At 46.5% G+C, this 24196-nt stretch overlaps 2 protein-coding genes across 11 annotated transcripts in view; one reads left to right on the forward strand and one right to left on the reverse strand.

The window, feature by feature from the left end:
• Window positions 1-1227: 1227 nt before the first annotated feature.
• YBEY (ybeY metalloendoribonuclease) lies at window positions 1228-17962 on the reverse strand. Of its 7 annotated transcripts, none has more exons than XM_030580717.1 (6): window positions 17738-17857; window positions 17193-17303; window positions 16559-16794; window positions 7787-7918; window positions 4238-4310; window positions 1228-1664 (listed from the first exon to the last, which is right to left on the reverse strand). In XM_030580717.1, exons 3-6 carry the CDS (start codon window positions 16766-16768, stop codon window positions 1636-1638), a joined length of 444 nt encoding a protein of 147 aa, XP_030436577.1. In that variant the 5' UTR covers window positions 16769-16794; window positions 17193-17303; window positions 17738-17857; the 3' UTR covers window positions 1228-1635. The 7 variants fall into 7 exon arrangements, with proteins under 7 accessions (XP_030436577.1, XP_030436571.1, XP_030436575.1 ...); XM_030580711.1 differs by having other exon boundaries at window positions 4238-4306; window positions 17738-17853; XM_030580715.1 differs by lacking the exon at window positions 17738-17857 and adding an exon at window positions 17378-17720 and having other exon boundaries at window positions 4238-4306.
• MCM3AP (minichromosome maintenance complex component 3 associated protein) overlaps window positions 17953-24196 on the forward strand; it is a 79905-nt gene continuing 73661 nt past the window's right edge. Inside the window, exons 1-3 of one of the 4 annotated variants that reach the window (XM_030580708.1) lie at window positions 17958-18027; window positions 19612-19656; window positions 21337-22651. In XM_030580708.1, the coding sequence (XP_030436568.1) occupies window positions 21430-22651 (1222 nt within the window). In that variant the 5' untranslated portion in view covers window positions 17958-18027; window positions 19612-19656; window positions 21337-21429. The other 3 variants (XM_030580710.1, XM_030580706.1, XM_030580709.1) reach the window with 3 other exon arrangements.

Consider the following 24196-nt stretch of genomic DNA (forward strand, 5'->3'; position numbering starts at 1 on the left):
GGCTGGGGTGCTCAGCTCATAGGGATGCTCCCAGCCCCCTGCCCTCAGTGGCTCATGGCAGGGGGCTGGAAGAGAGATGCTCTGTTCCACCCTGTTCCAACCTCTCTCTGCCGCTACAGAGCTGTGTGCAGGCTGCTGTTCTTCCCCCTCCCCCTCGCTAGGGCCATCAGCTGATCAGCACAGGGAAGGAGAGGGGGAGGGACAGGAAAGCACCACCCTGGGGGAAGCTTGGCTGCTGCAGGACCAAGCTTCTGCCTCCTGCCGCCGCAGGGGAGAGTGGTGGGCGAGGGGAGGGGGAGCTGAGGGCCAGGACCGTGGCAGCGTACCACTCAAAATCAGCTTGCGTGCCATGTTTGGCACCGTAGGTTGCCGACCCCTGCTAAGTGTTCTTATGTTGATTGTGTCAGCTCTCAGACTCCCCCTCCTCAGGTGACTGGTTTCATTCCAAGCAGATTTGGAACATAATATCCTATACGTTCCATATCTCTCAAACTTTTTCCTGTACAAATATCTCACAATAACCATGACAATCAGCTAGTTCCTAGCTTCAGCAGAGATTACACACAACCCCCTTCAGGGTACTATCAAGAAAATGGTTGGACACTGACGTAATAGTCTCTTCAGGGCATGCCTAGGCATGTGTATTACGTACACCATATTTTTAGAAGATTTCCCATTGTATGTAAGACAGTTATTATTCTAAACAGGCTCCAGACGGGCTACACATGATACCATAGGAGGGTCCATGAGTATGCTTGGAAAAGTGTCCAGAACTAAGATTTGATACATGCAGACAGACACACGTTCCCAGCTGCAAGTTAGCACGAGAGATTTTACAACTGTGAAAAATAAATATTCAAAAGGAGTGGATGCAACAGTACTACTTCCTGCAAAATCAGGACCAGACTGCGATACCCTAGACATGTTAACTAGGACATTAGTCCATAAATAGTCCTAGTGAAGTCAGTGGGACTACTTATGGATAAAGATGCTAGATGCTTTTTACTTTGAATACGCAAAGATTTTGGCCCTAAATGAGTTAACACACTTACCTGAGGTCAAGAAGAAAATTTCTTGTGGAGCTCTACAGCAACTCATGCATGAAATAATTATTTAAATTACTGTTACTTTTATATGGATACACCAACCTCAAAGGAAGACTCTCTAGGTAGCATCTTTCTCATCTCAAGTCTTTTTCAAAGCCAACTTCAGATCTTGGACACATGATTATATTTGAACAATTTAATGAACTGAAATACAGATTCCACTGTAGTTTTCAGCTGCTTCTGTGGGTCTCCAGTAGATACTTCAAATACATTTGTGTTGTTTGATACTGGAGTCCATTGCTGGTTACAAGTTACATATACAACTGCACTCTGCTTGAGAGAGAAGCGGTTTGGCTGAATTTTATTACACACTACAATGTAAGGCATTCTGTTGACATTATATGAAGTTAACCTAGATATCTGTTAAATAAATCACTTAATACATAAGTTAGTTGTATCCATGCTACTTGGTTTCTTAGTAGTGTAAGGATTTTTTTTTTCAGGGTCTTCTCTCTTTTTCTTGTGATGGGATCAGAAATGGTTTTTAGTCAGTGGCTGGAGGTTTGCACCAGTGATTCCATTTAGCTCCTCAAGAATTTGTTTTTCCTTCTGATACATCTATAAGGGTGGGAGGAAAAACTCAATAAGTATGCTCATTTTCCCTTCATGTACATTCTTTATAATTGTAAGCATTAGACATTAAAGTGCTGTTCTAATCCAAAAAGTAAACTATGTAAAAATGGCAACTTCTTACTCAACAGATCTGCCCATGTGTGAATTCAAAGTCGTAACAGGTGAGTTACAGACAAAAGTACCCGCAGAGCCAATACAGTTAAGATGAAGTTAGCTGGATTCTCTTCATGCAACTGGGCTGCACAGATGTCACGTAGTACATAATTTCACTGGCAGAAAATAAGTACTGCGATGACCAAATGAGAAGCAAAGAGCCCAATTTGAGTCTGCAGAGCTGGCAGTCAGGAAACCATGTCTTTGCCCGACATCCACCCACACATCTGATACAGAATCAATGAGATACAATCAATCCAGAACCCACTATGCCATATTTACTGTCACATTTCTGACCAGAACTGCACTTTACAAGAATGGGCACTGAAACTGCATCATGCCTTTCCCTTTAAACACATGCTTACAGAGGAATGTTACCTATGAACTCAATAAGACGTCTCACATGAGCACACAGAGATTCACATGGATAAGCATTTACAGGACTTGGCTCTTACACTGCCCTTACACAGACCCTTTCATTCAAGGATTCCAAAGCACTTCTAGTGCTCAGTCCTTCCAGATACACATTACCCTTGTGAGGTGCTGTCTGTCCTTAGTTCCCACTGATTGCAGTCACATTTAGCTATGGTTCATTAAGAAAACTGGAGCTATGCCTGCAAGCATGCAACTTCTGCCTATGATCTTGTCAGCTCTCACAAACTAAGCTAGGTTGAGCCTGGTCAGTAATCGTATTTGAAAGCAAAGGAAATTCAGGCAGTGGTGGCAACCTAATCATAGAATATCAAGGTTGGAAGGGACCTCAGGTGGTCATCTAGTCCAAGTCCCTGCTCAAAGCAGGACCAATTCCCAACTAAATCAACTTCTGCTGCAATAGGCGATTCTTCCCCCAAGTATCAAACTAAAACTCCAAATTGGAGTTAGGGCATTAGGCTGTTGGAGGTCCCAATTTTCAGAAAAGATGTAAAAAGCAGGCCCTGATTAGATGGGTTATTATACAGCTTTTAAGACTTTTTCCACAAGAAAAAGGTGTTAATCCTGATGATCTGGCAAGATTCCAGTGTGGTTAATCACAGCTGCTTATGGGAGGTAGTATACATTTTCCAGTTGTCAGAACAGGGAACAGCCAGACCGCGTGTGGCAAGGCACCTTCTTTGTCTCACCAGCCTCAGCATTTCTCCCTTTGGTGAGATGGGCCTGGGTTAAATCAACCCGTCTGCTGCACTGGGGCAGTCTTTGTCTTCCCTCTTCTGTGTTCCTTCAGCCTTATTTTCTGGGTAGGTCTCAGGGTAGTCTAAGAGGTGCTCCTCCAACAAACAGAAGGGATCGTTTCACTAGACACTAATACAGAGGGAGATACCTTCCCCGCCTCCTCACTGGAGTAAGGTATCATTCTATGGTTTGCCCTGGGGAGTCAGTCCTTCCCCTGGCAGGCACTCAGGCTTTTCAGTTTCCCCTACGGGAAGGAGCACAGCCTCTTCCTGGAGACGCTTATTTCCCTGCTGCCACAAGCCTAGTAACAGCTTTTATGTGTGTCTCAATAAAGAGGGGTGGGTTTGTATCTCTCAACAGGAGAGGGGCTTTAAAAGGTCTCGAGTAGCCCTTATTTGGATTCAGGTGTTCCTAATTGACCTGAGGTAACCCTTTCTCAGGTGATAGGGAAGAGGGCCTTTAACATTCTAGAGTTTACATATCTGCCTTCCCACATCTTCTTGCAGCCATCCGGCCTGACTTTGTCACACTAGGTTCTGTTCGCCACTCTGAGATGCTCTGATGGAAGGCTATAAATAATTGCACAGCATTATTTCCTAAAATTCCAGCTAGAGTTTCAATTAGATATTTTTAAACCACTTCCTCTCCTAAAGTATTGTAGCCTTGCAGTGCTATATGGCTGCTGCGTGGATTCCTGCCCCATGGAGGCACAGTTGTGTTTCCACAGTTAAGATTGAAAGTGTCCATACTAGGGCCTGTTTTTGAACCCGCTACCCTTTTAAACACAGATGTAGTTCTTGAGCAGTCTCTAAGATGAAAGTATCAGAGGGTAGCCGTGTTAGTCTGGATCTGTAAAAGCAGCAAAGAATCCTGTGGCACCTTATAGACTAACAGACGTTTTGGAGCATGAGCTTTCGTGGGTGAATACCCACTTCCTCAGATGCATGCATCTGAGGAAGTGGGTATTCACCCACGAAAGCTCATGCTCCAAAACGTCTGTTAGTCTATAAGGTGCCACAGGATTCTTTGCTGCTTCTAAGATGAAAGGCACTATTAGAACTTTGCACTATTACTTTCACAGTTTGAATGTATGTATGGCTGCAAAGTGCCTCTGAGAGCATCAGGATTAGAAGGTTCAACAACAATATGTATGAATAGTCAGGAAAATGCCTCTACATTTACAATAAGGTTTTGAATTTGATGGACCATCAGCTTAGGCAAGGACATCCTTTTACCTGCTCCCACTCCGCTTCTGTGTTGTGCTGGTATCCCAGCAAATGGCACAGTCCATGAGCTGCAGTCACCTGTCCAAGGAAACAAAAATGGTTTTAGTATTTTATAAATCTCTAAACATTTATTCACGTGCACATCACTGTAGTATGTAGGTGCTGTCTTGCAATATTTAGCACAGTTCTTCCCAAAGAAAGTGACAGTAATAAAGTTAACTACTTTTACTAGACAGTACATGAAGATCAATAGTCTAAGCACATGGTCCTTGCATACCTTGTACTGAGATGGGAAGAGGGGGAAAGAACAGAAAAACTGCAAGAATGACTAACTTTAATCTTCTGAATATAGTCTAGCTTTCTCATATGTTGTCAGCTATACATATTCTGTTGCTTTTGGGAAACTTTCAGAGGAAAACCAGTTAATACTCCAAGAAGTACAAGAACCAGTTATATCTCAAGTCACCAACCAAAAGAAAACAGAAATTCCAGAGGACAGTGTTTATAATAATAGCCTCCTCTGGCAAGTCAGCCACAAGTTTGTCTTCAACCTCTTGTAATCAAAAAGGACATTTTCAAATGGACTTGACCATAGATAAGATATTTTACCAAGAAAATACACCTGGTGCTAATCAAAATAACTAGATGGGTCACTGGGAAGACAACTCCATCTCCTACTCTAATCTTCACAAGTTATCAGTCTCAGCAACTCCACTGATTTCAAATGGAACTATGCCCACTTACGGAATCAGTGGATCTGTGGTCATTTTCAGCGGTGCTGAATAATACAGCTCCCACTCACCTCAGTTAGAGTTGTGGGCACTCAGAGCCTTGGGGACAAGGGAGGGAATTGCTCTATGACTTCAGTAAATCAAACTTATGTCCCCGGCAGAAGATACATGAGGTACACAAGAATAGGTTTAAATAAAGAAGCATTCTTGCCTTCAGCACCCTTTCCTCCTTGGGGCAAAACTCACCGTTTTCCTCTCCCCGAAACAGAGATGAAACAGTAAATAAAAAACAGTTTTAAAGAGATCAGAAAGTTTAAGGCTTATGGTCTACACTACAGAGTTTTGTTGGCAAAAGTTATGCCACTTTAATTAAACCGCTATTGCATGTCCACACTATGCTCCTTGTGTCGGCAGATTGCATCCACATTAGCAGCTCTTGTATAGAGAGAGAGAAGTGCATTGTGGGTACAAATCCCACTGTCCAGCTGGCCACAGGGTGCTTTGGGAAGGGTTTGCAATGCCTCATGTGGCAGGTACAGCATCACATGATGCAGGTTTCTCAATCCCATCCTTCTATGGGCATCCTACTAGATTGCCAGCTGCTTTTCAACTGAAGTGTGTGTGTGGGGGGAGGGGGGGAGACAGAATGTGTCTGTTGGGGGAGTGTGTGTATGTCGGCATGCCGTCTCTAAGTTCAGACAGCTGCCAGAAGCAACCAGCCCTGAGGCAGGGGGAGGACGACAGGTGCTGGCTGCTGCTTCCCGCAGATCCCATTGGCCGGGAATGGTGAACTGCGGCCACTGGGAGTTGCAGGCAGCCGTGCTTGCGGATGGTCAATGTAAACAAACTGTCTCGCGGCCCCCCAGCGGATTACCCTGATGAGCTGCAGGTTGCCCACCACTGGTCTACACTGACACTTTGTTGCTTTAAGTTTGCCGCAAAAAACTTTGTCTCTCTCATCGAGGTGGTTTCATTTTGTCACTAAAAGAGGCCGTTTTGTCATCAAAAGTGGCACTGCAGGGTGTACACTTTCACTGTTTTGCCTCCAAAAGCTGCAGAGTTTTGTCTGCAAAAGGCAGAGTAGACAAGGCCTTAGACTGCAAGAGTAACATGGGGACCTGCAGCAGGGACTGAAAGCCATTACGCTCTTTCTATGTTTAAAAGGTGGATCAAACTTATCTTTAAAAGAATCGTGCTAAGTCCCTGAATTCCATATCCATGATTTTATTGCCAAAAGGTACCATTAAGATCACCTAGTCTGACCTCCTGTGTAATAGGCTATAGAATTTCACCCAGTAATTCTCAAAGCAAGTCCATAAGTTTTTGGTTGAGGTACAGCATCTTTTTAAAAAGAGCTCTAAATCAAGATTGAATGTCAAATGATCCACTACATCTATTGTTAAGTTGCCGTTAACCAAATATGCACCTTTTTTCCAGTTGGCATTTCTCTGCTTTTATCCATTAGATTATAGAGCCCTCTACTAACAACATTTTCTCTTCTCTTTGTTAAGCTAAACAGATTGAGCTCCTTGAGTCTATCACTATAAGGCATATTTTCTAATTCTTTAATTATTCTAGTGGCTCTTTTCTGAATCCTCTCCAATTTACCAATATCCTCCTTGAATTGTGGATACCAGGGCCTGGCCTGGTCTACACTATGGTGGGGGGGAGGGGAGGGTAGATGTAAGATATGCAACTTCAGCTACGGGAATAGCGTAGCTGAAGTTGACGTATCTTATTTCAACTTACTTCCCGTCCTCACAGTGCGGGATCAATGGCTGCAGCTCCCCCATTGACTCCACTTCTGCTTCTCGCCTTGGTGGAGTTCCGGAGTCCACGGGAGCGAGTTCAGGGATTGATTTATCATGTCTAGATGAGACGCGATAAATCGATCCCCAATAGATCAATTGCTACCCGCTAATCCAGCGAATAGTGTGGACATACTCCAGGACTGGACAGAGTATTCCAGCAGCGATTGCATCAGTACCAAATGGACAGGTAAAATAACTTCTTGACTCCTACCTGAGATACCTTTTATTTATGTGTCCAAGGATTACATTAGTCCTTTTTGCCAGTGTCACAGTGGGAGCTCATGTTCAGATGATTATCCACCAACCCCCCCCTTTTTTCAGAGTCACTTCTTCCCAGGATAGAGTCCTCCACTGCATAAGTGTAACCTACATTCTTTGTTCCTTGATGTATAAAACTAGGGACAGCACACAGGGGGAGGGATAGCTCAGTGGTTTGAGCATTGGCTTGCTAAACCCAGGGTTATGAGTTCAATCCTTGAAAGGGCCACTTAGGGATCTAGGGCAAAATCAGTACTTGGTCCTGCTAGTGAAGGCAGGGAGTTAGACTCAATGACCTTTCAGGGTCCCTTCCAGCTCTGTGAAATAGAGGGCTCTGTGCACTGCCCTTGCCTGCAGGCACTGCCCCCCACAGCTGCCATTGGCCAGGAACGCAGGGACATAGTGCCAGCCGCCTCTGGAAGCAGTGCAGGGCCAGGACAAGCAGGGAGCCTGCCTAAATCCTGCTGCATGCCACTGCCACCCTCAAGCCACTCATGCACCCCTGCCCCAGCCCTACATTCATGGCTCTGCATGCAATTTCCCCACCCGGATGTGGCCCACAAGCAAAAAAGTTTCCCCACCCCTGCTTTTATATTATAGGTTTGAGATTCAGGACATTTTTCTGTAGATGAATCTTTGCAACGTCCATAAACTGGCAAAAAAAATCCCTCCCCACCAGTGAATATTAGCGTTGTTTCAACCATGGTTCCTAAATCGAGTCTGTGATGAGGAATCTGTATTAATAAGCAAACACTTACTGTAAGAATGCTGTAGTAATCCTCTCCATTTTCTTGGCACTGCTCATAGATATACTCTACTCCTAGGAAAACATCACCGAGATTGTATTCGTCTCGAAAATTAGGCTGAGGCAGCTCACCTGCTTTCAGATTCTGAAATACAGAAGCCCTTCCAAAAGTTAACACAGGCGAGAATCTGGTTATACATGCATCTGACGAAGTGGGTATTCACCCACGAAAGCTCATGCTCCAAAACGTCTGTTAGTCTATAAGATGCCACAGGATTCTTTGCTGGTTATACAGAGTACTTTTCATCCTCAAGGCTTCCCAAAGTTGTTACAAAGTAGCGAGCTAGGCACTGGTACAGCAATGGTGGTTCATGCTAATGGAACCTTAGACACTAAAGGCTTTTTACTGATGGAGGAAATTAGCTAGGGGCCCTTTAACTTCCATTAGGACAGTAACCAGAAATGGACAGAAAGGGACTTGGATTTGACTGTATGATCCAAAGGATTAATCACCAAGCTGTGAAACATCTGCTATGTGCAGTGTCAGGCAACATGTATAGGTCCAGCACCTAGTGTAAAATTTACACGTCCTTGACTTGCTTAGGTTAGGCCGATACATCCCATGGCAGCAAGCCTCCTAGCCCAGGTGACAGACTTGGACTAGTGGGACTTGCACTAGCATTCTAAAAATAGCTGTGTTACTCCTGGGGGAATCCTGCACCAAAAAATTTTAAAATTCTGCACAAAATAGTTGAAAATTCTGCAGATTTAATTTGTCAAACATAAGAACGGCCATACTAGGTCAGACCAAAGGTCCATCTAGCCCAGTATCCTGTCTTCCAATAATGGCCAGTGCCAGGTGCCCCAGAGGGAATGAACAGAACAGGTAAATCATCAAGTGATCCATCTCCTGTCTTCCATTCCCAGCATCTGGCAAACAGACGCTAGGGACACCATCCCTGCCCATTCTGGCTAAAGCCATTGATGGACCTATCCTTCATGAACTTAGCTAGCTCTTTTGTAAACCCTGTTATGGTCTTGGCCATCACATCTTCTGACAAGGAGTTCCACAAGTTGACTGTGTGTTGTGTGGAAAAATACTTCCTTTTGTTTGTTTTAAATCTGCTGCCTATTAATTTCATTTGGTGCCCCCTAGCTTTCGTCTTAAGAGGAGTAAATAACACTTCCTTATTTATGTTCTTTACACCAGTCATGATTGTATAGACCTCTATCATATCCCCTTAGTCATCTCTTTTCCAAGCTGAAAAGTCCCAGTGTTATTAATCTCTCCTCATACAGCAGCCACTCCATACCTCTAATAATTTTTGTTGCCTTTTTCTGAACCTTTTCCAATGTCAATATACTTTTCCTGAGATGGGGCAACCACATCTGCACGCAGTATTCCAGACGTGGGCGTACCATAGATTTATATAGAGACAATGTTTTCTATCTTATTATCTATCCCTTTCTGAATGACACCCAACATTCTGTTTACTTTTTTGACTGCCACTGTACATTGAGTGAATGTTTTCAGAGGACTATTCATAATGATCCCAAGAACTCTTTCTTGAGTGGTAACAGCTAATTCAGACCCCATCATTTTATATGTACAGTAATTCCTCACTTAAAGTCATCTCAGTTAGCGCTATTTTGTTGCCGATCAATTAGGGAACATGCTCGTTTAAAGTTGTGTAATGCTCCCCTCTAACGTTGTTTGGCAGCCACCTACTTTGTCTACTGCTTGCAGGAAGAGCAGCCCCTGGCAGCTAGCTGGCAGGGGCTTGGAACCAGGGTGGACCAGCAGCCCCCTATCAGCTCCCCGCTCCCCTAAGTCCCCTGTGCAGCAGCTGTCTGCAGTTCAGCTGTGTCCCTCCCCACACTGCCATGTGCTGCTCCTACCCTCTGCCTTGGAGGTGCTCCCCGAGAATCCTGCTTGCTGTGCTGGGGGGGGAGGATCGGGTGGGGAGGGCTAATGTTAGGGTGTCCCCCTCCTCCTGCACCCCACTTACCCCATCTTCCTCAGGATGGAGGGAGCTTGCGGCAGCTGCAGTCTCAGCAAGCTGATCTAATTAACAAGGCAGTGTACTTAAGGGAAATGCACATATCTCCCTCCATTCCTGCTGCCTTGCAGAATGAGACAGTTAACCCTTGAGGGCTCAGCCAATTGCTAGTTCATCATTTAGCAGTAAGGGAAATATCCCACCCTCTGACTCCACCTCAACCAAGCTTCACAATCATCATCACTGTGTACCAATATTAAATGGTTCGTTTAAAACTTATACTGTGTACGTGTGTATATACACATATATAGTCTTTTGAATGGGGAAAAAAGTTTCCCTGGAACCTAACCCCCTCATTTACATTAATTCTTATGGGGAAACTGGATTCACCTAACATCGTTTTGCTTAAAGTCGCATTTTTCAGGAACATAACAACAACGTTAAGTGAGGAGTTACTGTATATTTGAGATTATGTTTTCCAATGTGCATTACTTTCCATTTATCAACACTGAATTTCATCTGGCATTTTGTTGCCCAGTCACCCAGTTTTGTGAGATCCTTTGTAACTCTTCGCAGTCTGCTTTAAATACTTGCAAAGAATCCTGTGGCACCTTATAGACTAACAGAGGTTTTGGAGCATGAGCTTTCGTGGGTGAATACCCACTTCTTCAGATGCATGTAATGGAAATATCCAGGGGCAGGTATATATATATGTGTGCTAGCAAGCAAGCTAGAGATAACGAGGTCAGTTCAATCAGGGAGGATGAGGCCCTGTTCTAGCAGTTGAGGTGTGAAAACCAAGAGAGGAGAAACTGGTTCTGTAATTGGCAAGCCATTCACAGTCTTTGTTCAATCCTGAGCTGATGGTGTCAAATTTGCAGATGAACTGAAGCTCAGCAGTTTCTCTTTGAAGTCTGGTCCTGAAGTTTTTTTTGCTGCAGGATGGCCACCTTAAGGTCTGCTATAGTGTGGCCAGGGAGGTTGAAGTGCTCTCCTACAGGTTTTTGTATATTGCCTGCCCCTGGATATTTCCATTACATGCATCTGAAGAAGTGGGTATTCACCCACGAAAGCTCATGCTCCAAAACCTCTGTTAGTCTATAAGGTGCCACAGGATTCTTTGCTGCTTTTACAGATCCAGACTAACACGGCTACCCTCTGATACTTGACACCATGCAAGGCACTGCATTTAGCCGTATGGAATGGAAATCCATCAACCTCTATCAAAAAAACTGAGGAACCACCTGATCAGCATCCTATACAGCAAACAGGAAAACATCAAAAAAGAGCTCTCCAACCTGGAGACTCTCATTAATAACCAAACTTCTATACAAACGGACTTCACTAGAATAAGACAGGAGATCTACATTACTCACTTCACCTCTCTTCAAAGGAAAAAGGACTGTAAGCTGTCTAAACTCCTACCTGCCACATGGGGCCACAACAGTGGTACCCCTAACCCACCCAGCAATATCGTCAATTTATCCAACTACACACTCAGCCCAGAAGAAAAGTCTGTCCTATCTCGGGGACTCTCTTTCTGCCCTGCCACCCCCACCAACATGATACAGTTCTGTGGCGATCTGGAAGCCTACTTTCGCCGTCTCCGACTCAAAGAATACTTCCAGGACAACACTGAACAGTGCACTGATACACGGGTGCCCTCCCACCAACAGCACAAGAAAAAGAACTCCACATGGACTCCTCCTGAGGGTCGAAATGACAGCCTGGACCTATACATTGAATGCTTCCGCCGGCGTGCACAGGCAGAAATCGTGGAACAACAACATCACTTGCCTCACAACCTAAGCCGTGCAGAACGCAATGCCATCCACAGCCTCAGAAACCACCCTGACATTATCATCAAAGAGGCTGATAAAGGAGGTGCCGTTGTCATCATGAACAGGTCTGACTATCAAAAGGAGGCAGCCAGACAACTCTCCAATACCAAATTCTACAGGCCACTTCCCTCAGATCCCACTGAGGAATACACTAAGAAACTACAGCATCTACTCAGGACACTCCCTACACTAACACCAGAAGAAATCAACATACCCCTAGAGCCCCGACCAGGGTTATTCTATCTACTACCCAAGATCCACAAACCCGGAAATCCTGGACGCCCCATCATCTCGGGCATTGGCACTCTCACTGAAGGACTGTCTGGATATATGGACTCTCTACTCAGACCCTATGCCACCAGCACTCCCAGCTATCTCCGCGACACCACTGATTTCCTGAGGAAACTACAATGCATTGGTGACCTCCCAGAAAACACCATCCTAGCCACCATGGATGTAGAGGCTCTCTACACAAACATCCCACACACAGATGGAATACAAGCTGTCAGGAACACCATCCCTGATGATGCCACAGCACAACTGGCTGCTGAGCTCTGTGCCTTTATACTTACACACAACTATTTCAAATTTGATGACAATATATATCTCCAGATCAGTGGCACTGCTATGGGCACCCGCATGGCCCCACAATATGCCAATATCTTCATGGCCGACCTGGAACAACGCTTCCTCAGCTCTCGTCCACTCACACCCCTTCTCTATCTACGCTACATTGATGACATCTTCATCATCTGGACCCATGGGAAGGAGACTCTGGAAAAATTCCACCATGATTTCAACAGCTTCCACCCCACCATCAACCTCAGCCTGGACCAATCTACACAGGAGGTCCACTTTCTTGACACCACGGTGCAAATAAGTGATGGCCACATTAATACCACCCTATATCGAAAACCCACCGACCGCTATGCCTACCTTCATGCCTCCAGCTTCCATCCCGGGCACATCACACGATCCATTGTCTACAGCCAAGCACTGAGGTACAACCGCATCTGCTCTAACCCCTCAGACAGAGACCAACACCTACAAAATCTCCACCAAGCATTCTCAAAACTACAATACCCGCATGAGGAAATAAGGAAACAGATCAACAGAGCCAGACGTGTACCCAGAAGCCTCCTACTGCAAGACAAACCCAAGAGAGAAACCAACAGGACTCCACTGGCCATCACATACAGCCCCCAGCTAAAACCCCTCCAACGCATCATCAAGGATCTACAACCCATCCTGGACAATGATCCCACACTTTCACAGGCCTTGGGTGGCAGGCCAATCCTTGCCCACAGACAACCTGCCAACCTGAAACATATTCTCACCAGTAACTGCACACCACACCATAATAACTCTAGCTCAGGAACCAATCCATGCAACAAACCTTGATGCCAACTCTGCCCACATATCTACACCAGCGACACCATCACAGGACCTAACCAGATCAGCCACACCATCACTGGTTCATTCACCTGCACATCCACCAATGTAATATACGCCATCATATGCCAGCAATGCCCCTCTGCTATGTACATCGGCCAAACTGGACAGTCTCTACGGAAAAGGATAAATGGACACAAATCAGACATTAGGAATGGCAATATACAAAAACCTGTAGGAGAGCACTTCAACCTCCCTGGCCACACTATAGCAGACCTTAAGGTGGCCATCCTGCAGCAAAAAAACTTCAGGACCAGACTTCAAAGAGAAACTGCTGAGCTTCAGTTCATCTGCAAATTTGACACCATCAGCTCAGGATTGAACAAAGACTGTGAATGGCTTGCCAATTACAGAACCAGTTTCTCCTCTCTTGGTTTTCACACCTCAACTGCTAGAACAGGGCCTCATCCTCCCTGATTGAACTGACCTCGTTATCTCTAGCTTGCTTGCTAGCACACATATATATATACCTGCCCCTGGATATTTCCATTACATGCATCTGAGGAAGTGGGTATTCACCCACGAAAGCTCATGCTCCAAAACCTCTGTTAGTCTATAAGGTGCCACAGGATCCTTTGCTGCTTTTACAGATCCAGACTAACACGGCTACCCTCTGATACTTGCTTTAAATACTTAACTATCTTGAGTAGTTTCGTATCATCTGAAAATTTTGCCACCTCATTTTTTACAGATCATTGATAAATATGTTGAATAGGACTGGGCCCAGTACTGACCCCTGCGGGACACCACTATTTACCTCTCTTCATTCTGAAAACTGACCATTTATACCTACCCTTTGTTTCCTATCTTTTAACCAGTTACCGGTCCATGAGAGAACCTTCCCTCTTATCTCATGACAGTTTACTTTGCTTAAGAGCCTTTGGTGAGAAACCTTGTCAAATGCTTTCTGAAAATCTAAATACACTATATCGACTGGATCCCTCTTGTCCACATGCTTGTTGACCCCCTCAAAGAATTCCAGTAGATTGGTGAGGCATGATTTCCCTTTACAAAAACCCTGTTGACTCTTCCTCAACTAATTATGTACATCTACATGTCTGACAATTTTGTTCTTTACTATAGTTTCAACCAGTTTGCTCAGTACTGAAGTCAGCTTACAAGCCTGTAATTGCCAGGGTCACCTCTGGGTCCCTTTTAAAAATTGGAATCATATTAGCTATCCTCCAGTCCTTTGGTACAGAAGCTGATTTAAACGATAGGTTATAAACCACAGATAGTAGGTCTGCAATTTCACATTTGAGTTCTTTCAGAACTCTTGGGTGATACCATCTGACCCTGGTGACTTATTACTGTTTAGTTTATCAATTTGGTCCAAAACCTCCTCTGACACCTCAATCTGGGACAGTTCCTCAGATCTGTCACCTAAAAAGAATGGCTCAGGTTTGGAAATTTCCCTCAAATCCTCAACTGTGAAGATTGATGCAAAGAATTCATTTAGTTTCTCCGCAATGGCCTTATCATCCTTGAGTGCTCCCTTAGTATCTTGATTATCCAGTGGCCCCACTGGTTCTTTAGCAGGCCTCCTGCTTCTGATATACTTAAAAATGTATTTGCTATTACTTTTTGAGTCTTTGGCTAGCTGTACTTCAAATTTTTTTTTTTTTGGACTTCCTAATTTTATTACCAAGCTTCATTTGCAAGAGTTTATACTCCTTTCTATTTTCCTACCTAGGATTTAACTTCCACTTTTTAAATGATGCCTTTGTGTCTCTCACTACTTCTTTTACTTTGTTGTTTAGCAACGGTGGCTCTTTTTTAGTTCTCTTAAATGTATACCCCAAATTAAAAAACATAGTAAGTTGAGCCTCTATTATGGTGTCTTTAAAGTTTCCATGCTGTTTGCAGGGATTTTACTTTTGGTGCTGTACCTGTTTATTTGTGTTTAACTAACCTCCTCATTTTTGTGTAGTTCCCCTTTCTGTCACCACACTAACTCTTGAGCCTATGCTCCAGTCTGTCCTCCCCACTAGCCATTCTGAACCCCAGTAATCCTGTGCACCCCACTCTGTCTTAACCTGGCTGCAGGCAGTGTGCTGTGAGGAACTCTACTCCTGGGGGAATGCTGCAGCACAGGGCATAGAATTTTGTATTTTATGCAGGAAAATACATTTTACCTCAGAAGTGCTGCAGTCCCGCATTTTGCCCACCAGAGGCTGCTGTGGCACCAGAACAACCAGCATGAGTGCAGCCACAGAGGAATTGTGTGTGTGTCCGCAGAGGTGCAGAATTCCCCGAGAAGTACTGTGTCGACAGTGCTTTGAAGTTGTGGCTGGGGCGGGAGCTCAGGCTCGAAAGTCTGTCCCACTTCCCTAGGCATCAGAGCCCACGCTCCTGCCTGAGCCACAACTTTAGAGTGCTAGCATGAGCTCTGCTAACCCAAGTCCATCAACTCTGACTGAAAGACTAGCTTCCCCAGGCTCTGCAGACATCCCATTAGAGGCCAGAGTTCTGCTAAATAAATAACATCACCTTTAGCAGTCAACATAGCACAGCTACTAAAACTAGATCCGGATGTGACAAAAACGGAGGAATTCTTTAGCTAATTATTGTTTACCTAGGAAATATTTTTGCCATTCCTATGAACCTAGGTGAGCAATTCTACTGTTCTCATGTCAGTAGAAATCAAATGAGATCCAAAAGTGTTCAAACATGTACATTTGATGGAAAAGTTATATTTCCAATGCCTTCTCTCCCTATACCTAGTACCTGATGGTAGCCGAATGCATGAGCCTGTACCTTTTTTCTTTTAACTCGTCTGCCTTCCATAAGGGAGCAACGGAAAGACATTATTAAGTTACCTAATGTAAATAATCAAAATCTTTACTGGTTACTTTGAAGATTTAAAACAACACTGACCAAAAAAAGGCAAAAAACCAGGAACATAAGAATGGCCACACTGGGTCAGACCAATGGTCCATCTAGCCAAGCATCCTGTCTGCCAACATTGGCCAGTGCCAAGTGCTTCAGAGGGAATGAACAGAACAGCTAGTCATCAAGTGATCCATCCCCTTGTCTACTCTCAGCTTCTCAGTAGTGACACTTTAACTGCTGCCAGCTGCCCTGTGGAGTTAGAATTTCTGAAATGCTGGGGAACAGGCAGTGTATGTATAACTTGACTCAACGGCTCTGTTTTCATGCATTTATGGAGCCATGGAAGGAAGAACATATAAAACATCTAATGAGGATTTCTTGGAAAACATCTTCAGCAGATACCCTTTGAGAGCCCTGAAACAGGTCCCAAATCACCATCAAGTTCCACAACATGTCTGGGATCCCCTGAAGCACCACTATGTCCTAATATATCATCACAGAGAGCCACTGCAATGAAATATGATATCAAATTACTTTAGGTTTTATTTAATAAGGGCGAGGGTACTTTTTCTAATGGCTTGCAAAGAAGTCAGTTGCGTCAGGCAGACCAAGAAAGCAGCTGTGGAAAGGAGAAGGGGGAAGAAAAAAAATCAATTTTACCTCATGAAAAGGGAAGGAAAGCACATCCGTGGGGACATTTTTTTGCCTGTAGGTGTTATTGAGAAGTTGAATGTTTCTGTTATTAACACAGATAATACCCAGGTCAAATTGCTGCACGTCCAAAATCTTCTGAAGGATTTCTATTCTTCTGCGAAGTGGGATTCGCCTGAGGGGGATGACTTTCTGCAGATTTCGAATGACTAAACTCATCTCATTAGAAACTGTTCAAGAGAGCCCTGTAAATTAATTTTTAAAAATGAATATTAGGCAGTGGTAGCAACTCATAATCCAGGGGCAGCTATGAGACACTATTGTTGCTTTAGGATCTGGGAAAGGGTCGACAAAGATATGGTGGAGGGTAAAACGTAATTTTAGAAGCCAGCTGCTTTGATCTCAAGAAAACAGCCTATATAGCCAATCATCTGAACCATCCAATCCCCTTACCGTTTCAACTCAGTAACCAACCTGTGTCTGTTCCACCACATACATTAGATAAGCTAAAGCTAGCTGATAGCTGTCTACTGCACATTGGCAATCTCAGCAGATATGCTGGAGCATAGGCCTGGAGGCTGAAACAGAGACTCTCCAGGCCAGGCCTAAAGTACAGAAACTGCACAGTATAAGGAAGGCTTACATCGTCCTCAGCCACGGTTACAGCCAAGTCCACTGGATAAAGAGCGGCCTCCTGGATAAGTGCTGTCTAGCAGCAGCTTTCACACCTCAAGAAAGAGGCTAGAGAGGGATTCTGAGGACAGAAAGAATGATCAAGGACCTGGAAAAAGCTGTATGAAGAGAGACTGAAAACAGTGGGTTTGTTACCTGAGAAAGGGCGCAAAGAAGAGGGGGCAGCATACAAGTATATAGAATTACACAAGGATAATATGTTAAAATATCACCAAGTAGTAACATCGGGCACGCTCAGGTTAGGAGACGCCAAGAGGAAGGCGCCTGCTTGGCACGTCCATTACGGGGGACTCGTTCATGACACGACCCATTTCCCTCCCCCGCTCGGATTCACCCCGGCCCGGCAGGGGCACTCGGGATGTTAGCGAACGAGCCCTGCCCGCTGCCGCGGGGGTCCCGGGCGGGCAGCCGCTGGCTCCGGGAGGAGAACAGACGCTTCCAGCAGCGGAGGGGAACCGGCTTCTGCCGAGGTGAGCGGGCAGCACGGCTACAAACCGGGGCGGGCCGGGGGCAACGGGAGCCCAGATAGGAACCCCCCGGGCCCTGCTTCTGTCCGCGCCAGCGGGCGGGGCGCGACCCCGGGCAAGCCACCGACACGCCCTCCGCCGCGGCGCGGGGCCCGGCCAGGCTGCAGGCTCACCGGGCGGGGCTTCCGGCGGGCAGCACGGACCGAAAACGGGGGAGGCCTGGCCCCGCCCAGCTGGTGCGCACGCGCGGAAGACACTGCCGGTCATTCCCTATCCCCGCGCACTGCGATGGCGGCGGCCTGCGAGTGACCCGGCCTGGTGAGATGGGGGCGGGGCCTGGGACCGGCTCCCGCGGCGATACCGAGCCCAGTGCCTCTGCTCAGCGCCCGACCCCTTCCCCCACCCCGCGCCTGTGGGCTGGGCCCTCCAACCGGGCAGCGGCCCCCATTCCCCGCCCCCCAGGTACTGCCCCCATTCCCCGCCCGCACCCCTTCCCCCCGGGCACCGCCCCCATTCCCCCGCCCCCCGGGCACCGCCCCCATTCCCCCGCCTGCGCCCATTCCCCCGGGCACCGCCCCCATTCCCCCGCCCCCCGGGCACCGCCCCCATTCCCCCGCCTGCGCCCATTCCCCCGGGCGCTGCCCCCATTCCCCGCCCCCCGGGCACTGCCCCCATTCCCCCGCTCCCCGCCTGTGGGCTGCGCCCCTTCCCCCCGGGCACCGCCCCCATTGCCCCGCCTGCGCCCCTTCCCCCCGGGCACCGCCCCCCGGGCACCGGCCCGCAATCCCCCGCTCCCCGCCTGTGGGCTGCGCCCCTTCCCCCGGGCACTGCCCCCATTCCCCGCCTGCACCCCGCCCCCCCGTGCACCGCCCCCATTCCCCCGCCCCCCGGGCACCGCCCCCATTCCCCCGCCTGCGCCCCTTCCCCCGGGTGTTGCCCCCATTCCCCGCCCCCCGGGCACTGCCCTCATTCCCCGCCTGCACCCCGCCCCCCCCGTGCACCACCCCCATTCCCCCGCCTGCGCCCCTTCCCCCGGGCGCTGCCCCCATTCCCCCGCTCCCCGCCTGTGGGCTGCGCCCCTTCCCCCGGGCACCGGCCCCCAATCCCCCGCTCCCCGCCTGTGGGCTGCGCCCCTTCCCCCGGGCACTGGCCCCCATTCCCCCGCTCCCCGCCTGTGGGCTGCGCCCCTTCCCCCCGGGCACCGGCCCCCATTCCCCCGCTCCCCGCCTGTGGGCTGCGCCCCTTCCCCCGGGCACCGGCCCCCATTCCCCCGCTCCCCGCTTGTGGGCTGCGCCCCTTCCCCCGGGCACTGGCCCCCATTCCTCCGCTCCCTGCCTGTGGGCTGCTCCCCTTCCCCCGGTCACCGGCCCCCAATCCCCCGCCTGTGGGCTGCTCCCCTTCCCCCGGGCACTGCCCCCATTCCCCCGCCTGTGGGCTGCGCCCCTTCCCCCATCCCCCACCTGTGGGCACTGCTCTCGGCCCCCATTCCAATGCCACCTGCCCGGGCACTGACCCACCTGCCCACAGCCCTTGTCTGTGGGCATCACCCCTCCCCCATCCCTGGCTCCTGCCCACTGCCCCCATTTCCTTGTCTGCAGGGACCACCCCCTCTCCATTCCCTTGTCCAGGCACCGACCCTCCCCATCCCTCTTCCCCTGGCCCTGCCCACAGACCCCTGGCCCTTGTCTGTTGGCACCGTCCCCTGCCCCCCATTCTCCTGCCCAGGCCCTGTCCCTGGGCACTGACCCCACCCCCCAGACTCCTTTCCCCTGTGTCCAGGCACAGTCCCCATTCCCCTGCCCTGAGTTGCCTCTGCCCCAGTACGGGTCTGGGGACTCTCATTTGGCTAGGTGTGAATTATTGCTATTCTTTGTTCACTTTACACCTGCCATCTCTGAACAGGCAGTTCCCATTCAGCTGGGGGGAAGCGCTGAAATGAAAGTGCAGGTGAGGCTGAGTGGGCAAAGGACTACTGATGCACCTCTGCAGTTTGAATTTATGGCGTCTGTAGTAGGTTCAATCCGGACGCCAGGAATTTACTGAAAATGATTTTAAGCCCCACATTCAGGTGCGTCCATGCTGCTAGGTCTGGCCCTGTCCCATATGGGAAGATGAGTTTCAGAGCCAGGGTATTAGTTCTGGCCCAGCTGTAGCCTGGTTGCTCCCTGGAGTGAGTAGCTACCGTATCTTATTCTGGGAAATAGCTTTTTGCTCAGACTTCCTTCCTTTTTTGCGTGCAGCAGTCTCTTGAAAGTAGTGCATAGGAAAAGACTCAAAAGTAGTTAATCTGTTCAGTATCAGTAAGTGCAGTAAAATTAACCATAATATTTTCAGGGAAGAGATAGTACCTAAAGCTAACACCGTACACTAGATTTTTTTATTTTTTTTTTTAAAGGCAGATAGTCACAAAGCCTTTACAGTCCAAATTGGAAAAAAAAATCCTTAGTGTCAGCGCTGATGTTAACAAATTAGGGCCTGATCATGCATCTGGATCTGTATGGGCAGACCTTTCTACCCACTCAGAACCTCCTTGTGGGTAAAAGTGCCTGCAAGGATGCAGGTGCAGGATCAGGGCCTTAATTGTACCATAATGGTCGCATGTACAGTAGATAAATTCCACCTTATGGTTTAAGAAGGCTAAGGTATTTAGAAAAGTAATTGGAAAATGAGCAAAATAAACAGAATTGTTCAGGTGTATCAGAATTGGAAATCCTGTAAGGAAATCAGTGATGCACTAGACTACCAGGGAATAAAGGGAACAATTCAAGATGAAAAGGACATTTCAGAGAAACTAAATAATTTCACCACAGAGGATGTTAGGGAGATATCTATCCTGACCTACTCTCTTCAGGTAATAAAGAATGAAGCATAGTCAGAGACTGAGCGGTCAAAAGAAAAGGTGCTGAAACAAACTGATTAAACAGCATCAAGTCATCAGGACTGGATGGTACATCCGTGAGTTCTGAAGGAAGTTAAGAATAAAGTGACTGAGCTGCTAACAAAGCTATCCAATCTATTACCACATTCAGCTATTGTGTCACAGGACTGGAGAGTAATACCTATATTTGAAAAAAGCAATAGAAGCAATCTTAGTGAACCTTACTATGGTGCCAGGTTAAATGGCTGAAGAGCAATTACAGACAATTTTAATACACCCATGAATATGATACAGTGGGGATGAAATGGTATACCTTCTGTAAAGAGACATTCTCTCTCTCCAATATATTCAAATTGTTTGAGGTGATCAGCAAAATAATGGATAAAGAACTGGTAGATTAGGACTTTCAAAAAGTCCCTCACAAGACTGTTAAGCAAACTGACTAATCATAGGATGAGAGAAAAAGTTATAGAGCAATAGTATTTAAGGCCAGAAGGGAGCACCAGGTCATCCACTCTGATCTGTATAGTACAGGCCACCATAAACCCAACAACTGTTATTTCACAGATTAGAAACCACAGAAAAGAGAAAACAAGATGCAAGAATAAATTATTTTTTTAAACATAGTAAAAAGTTAATAGGATGTTGCAAAGATGTAGGATAAAGCAATTAATTTTCTTGGCCGAACTTCCCTATTATAAATGGAAACCAATTAGAAAATGTAATGATGTTACACATTTGTGTTTCAGATTACTAGAATGACTGGCTGGAAACTGAAAGTTAACAGATGTTCGAGGCGTGAGCTCTCTTTGGCAGATACTCACTAACTCCTCCGTTTGAAGATGAACCCTAACAGTCCTTTTCGCGGACAGCAGCCTGCTGTTTTCCCAGCACCTTCTAATAGTTCTGTAGGAATGTTTCAGGCTCAAACACCATTTCGATTTGGTCAGCCCCCTATGTTTGGACAGAGCAGTGGAGGATCTGTACAGAATCTTGGGTTTGCCCAGCCATCCAGCTTTACTCAGCCTTCGGGATTAAACCATCCCACTTCAGGGCAAACCTTGGGATTTGGGCTACCCCCTGGGTTTACACAGTCTTATGGTCTTGGACAACCTACAACTTTTGTGGCATCTTCTGCACCAACTAGCTCCTCTGTTGTTGGAAACCAAGGATTCAGTTTTAAACCACCTACTAACCTTGGAACTTTTCAGAATGCTTCTAACTTTGGAGTTACATCTGGAGATGTTTCAAGTAGTGGCTTTGTGGGATCAGAATTCAGCTTTAAAACACCAGAAAATGCAATATTTAAACCAATCTTTGGTGCTGGTTCTGAGCCAGAGAAAACACAAAGCCAGATCATCCCAACATCTTTCACATTTTCCCATCCAGTTAGTAGTGGACCTGGAGTACTGGCCCCTTTTGGCCTTTCTCAAGAGACCAGTAGCTCTACTACCAGTACAAACTTCAGCTTTTCAAAACCAGCTAGCAGCAGTAATTTGCCATCTTCCTTTGCCTCTTCTGTACCAAGCAAAACTGTAGAGGATGAGAGAAAAGGAACAAAGCCGCTCTTTGGAAGCCCCAGCAGTAGCTTCACTACTTTTCCTAGTTCATCTGGGTCCTTGGATTTAGGAGGAAACTTTGAAGTCAGTATAGCGACTAAATCAGAACATGACAAAGCTCAGAGTGAGCCACTTGCCAGCCTTGTAAAAGGAATGAAAAGAAAAGAGGAACGAGATCGTTCCCCAAGAGGGCGGGATTATGATGTTGCAGAGGAGTCAGAGATTGTAACTAGGAGTGGCTATCCTCCAGATAAGCGGCCTGTTCGATTAAGCCGGCCACGTGGAGCAGCTGGCTTGTTTAGCCGAACACTGCAGGATGTGCTAAAAAGCAATAAAGATAGTGGACGTGTTAAGAAAGAGTCAAAAAAGGAAAGAGTATCTGGAGAATCTGGCGAAAGTGAACAGATGTTGGGAGCAAGCAAGTCTCTGTTTGCTGCACCACGGCTCTCAGCACCAGTAAAAGAGGGAGATTGTAAAGAGAAAACTGAAGCAAAAACTAAGGAAGGTAAGTGCTAGGAATCAGCGCTATTCAGTAAATCAGGTAGTGGAAATGAACGCATGGGTAGTGGAAGTTAATAGGATGGCTTGCTCTCTTTAAAGTTTTCCCTTTCCAAGGGATTCTTTGTTTTTGTTTTTGGAGACTTAATGATTTCATTTTACATCCTACCCTGGAGGTGCTCTTTGCAATTGTTGCTCTTGTGATTAAAGAGGATTAAACAGCACATGCTTTCAAATACTTCATTGTTGCTTCTAAATTGTCTGAGGTGGTCACTATGAAGACAGATGCTTCTTCCGTTGGTTAGTCAAATATTGGTGTAGTGGAGGCTCACCTCTGTGGCATTAATTAAGTTAATTACTCTTCTCAGGAGTTGAAAATGACGGACATTTAGTAGAGGTTGTGGGTCAGTAAGGAAAACATGAGCTTGCTACAGTTTAAAAAATGGCATTGAGAAGCGTATAGGGCACATATCTCTTCTCTCAACTTTTGTGGTAGCAATTGTATTTAAGCCAATCCAGGCATATGTTTTGCTATGCTTAGTTTCTTTAAGCTGATGCATAATAAACTAATGTGCTGCTCTTCAGGCAGAAATTTCTGGATAATGTACTTGGTGTTTGATTTTTGTTTTGCAGGGTTGATTGTTTTTTGGAGTTCCTTCTTGTATTTCTCTCTCGTCTCCCATTCTCCTGTGTGTACTTTTATCTCACCTTCCTCTTCTCCCTCTTGTTCCCACTCCATGGCAAAGTCATATGGGTCTTCCATCCAGTTTTCTCTCTTTGTTTGGTATGTCTCTCTTGCTTTCTTCCCTTTTCCATCCCTAATTACCTTATTGCTTTACCTTCCACCAGCCTCATCATGGCTCTGTACATGCCTTTTCCTCATTCTGGGGATTCAGGAGAAAGAAAACTGAACTCTTGCAAGTCCATCAATACATACATACTTAACCCAGAGGTTCTCAACCTTTTTCGTTCTGAGGCCCCCGCAACATGCTATAAAAATTCCATGGCCCAGCTGTGCCACAGCAACTGATTTTCTGCATTGTCAGGGTTCCCCTCCTCTGAACTCTGGGGTACAGATATGGGGACCCGCATGAAAGACCCCCATAGCTTATATTCTACTAGGTTAGGTTAGAACTTCCCCAAGGCACAAATTCCTTTCCTTGTCCTTGGACGGTATTGCTGCCACCACCAAATGGTTTTATATAAAAATTCAGGGAAGGGTCACTTGGAGTCCCTATCCTCCCAAAAAATTATCCCCCCAAACGCCTTCACCCCCTTTCCTGGGGAGGCTTGAGAATAATATACCAACCAATTGGTTAGCAATGTGAGCACAGACCAAACAAACCCTTGTTCTTTAGGACACTGAAAATCAATCAGGTTCTTAAAAGAAGAACTTTATAATAAAGAAAAAAGTAAAAGAATCGCACCTGCAAAATCAGGATGGAAGGTAACTTTACAGGGTAATAAAAGATTTAAAACATAGAGGACTCCCCTCTGGACTCAGTTTCACAGTTACAAAAACAGGAATAAAACTACCTTTGTAGCACAGGAA

Source organism: Gopherus evgoodei, chromosome 11 (assembly GCF_007399415.2).
Source record: "Gopherus evgoodei ecotype Sinaloan lineage chromosome 11, rGopEvg1_v1.p, whole genome shotgun sequence".
Lineage (NCBI taxonomy): Eukaryota > Metazoa > Chordata > Testudines > Testudinidae > Gopherus > Gopherus evgoodei.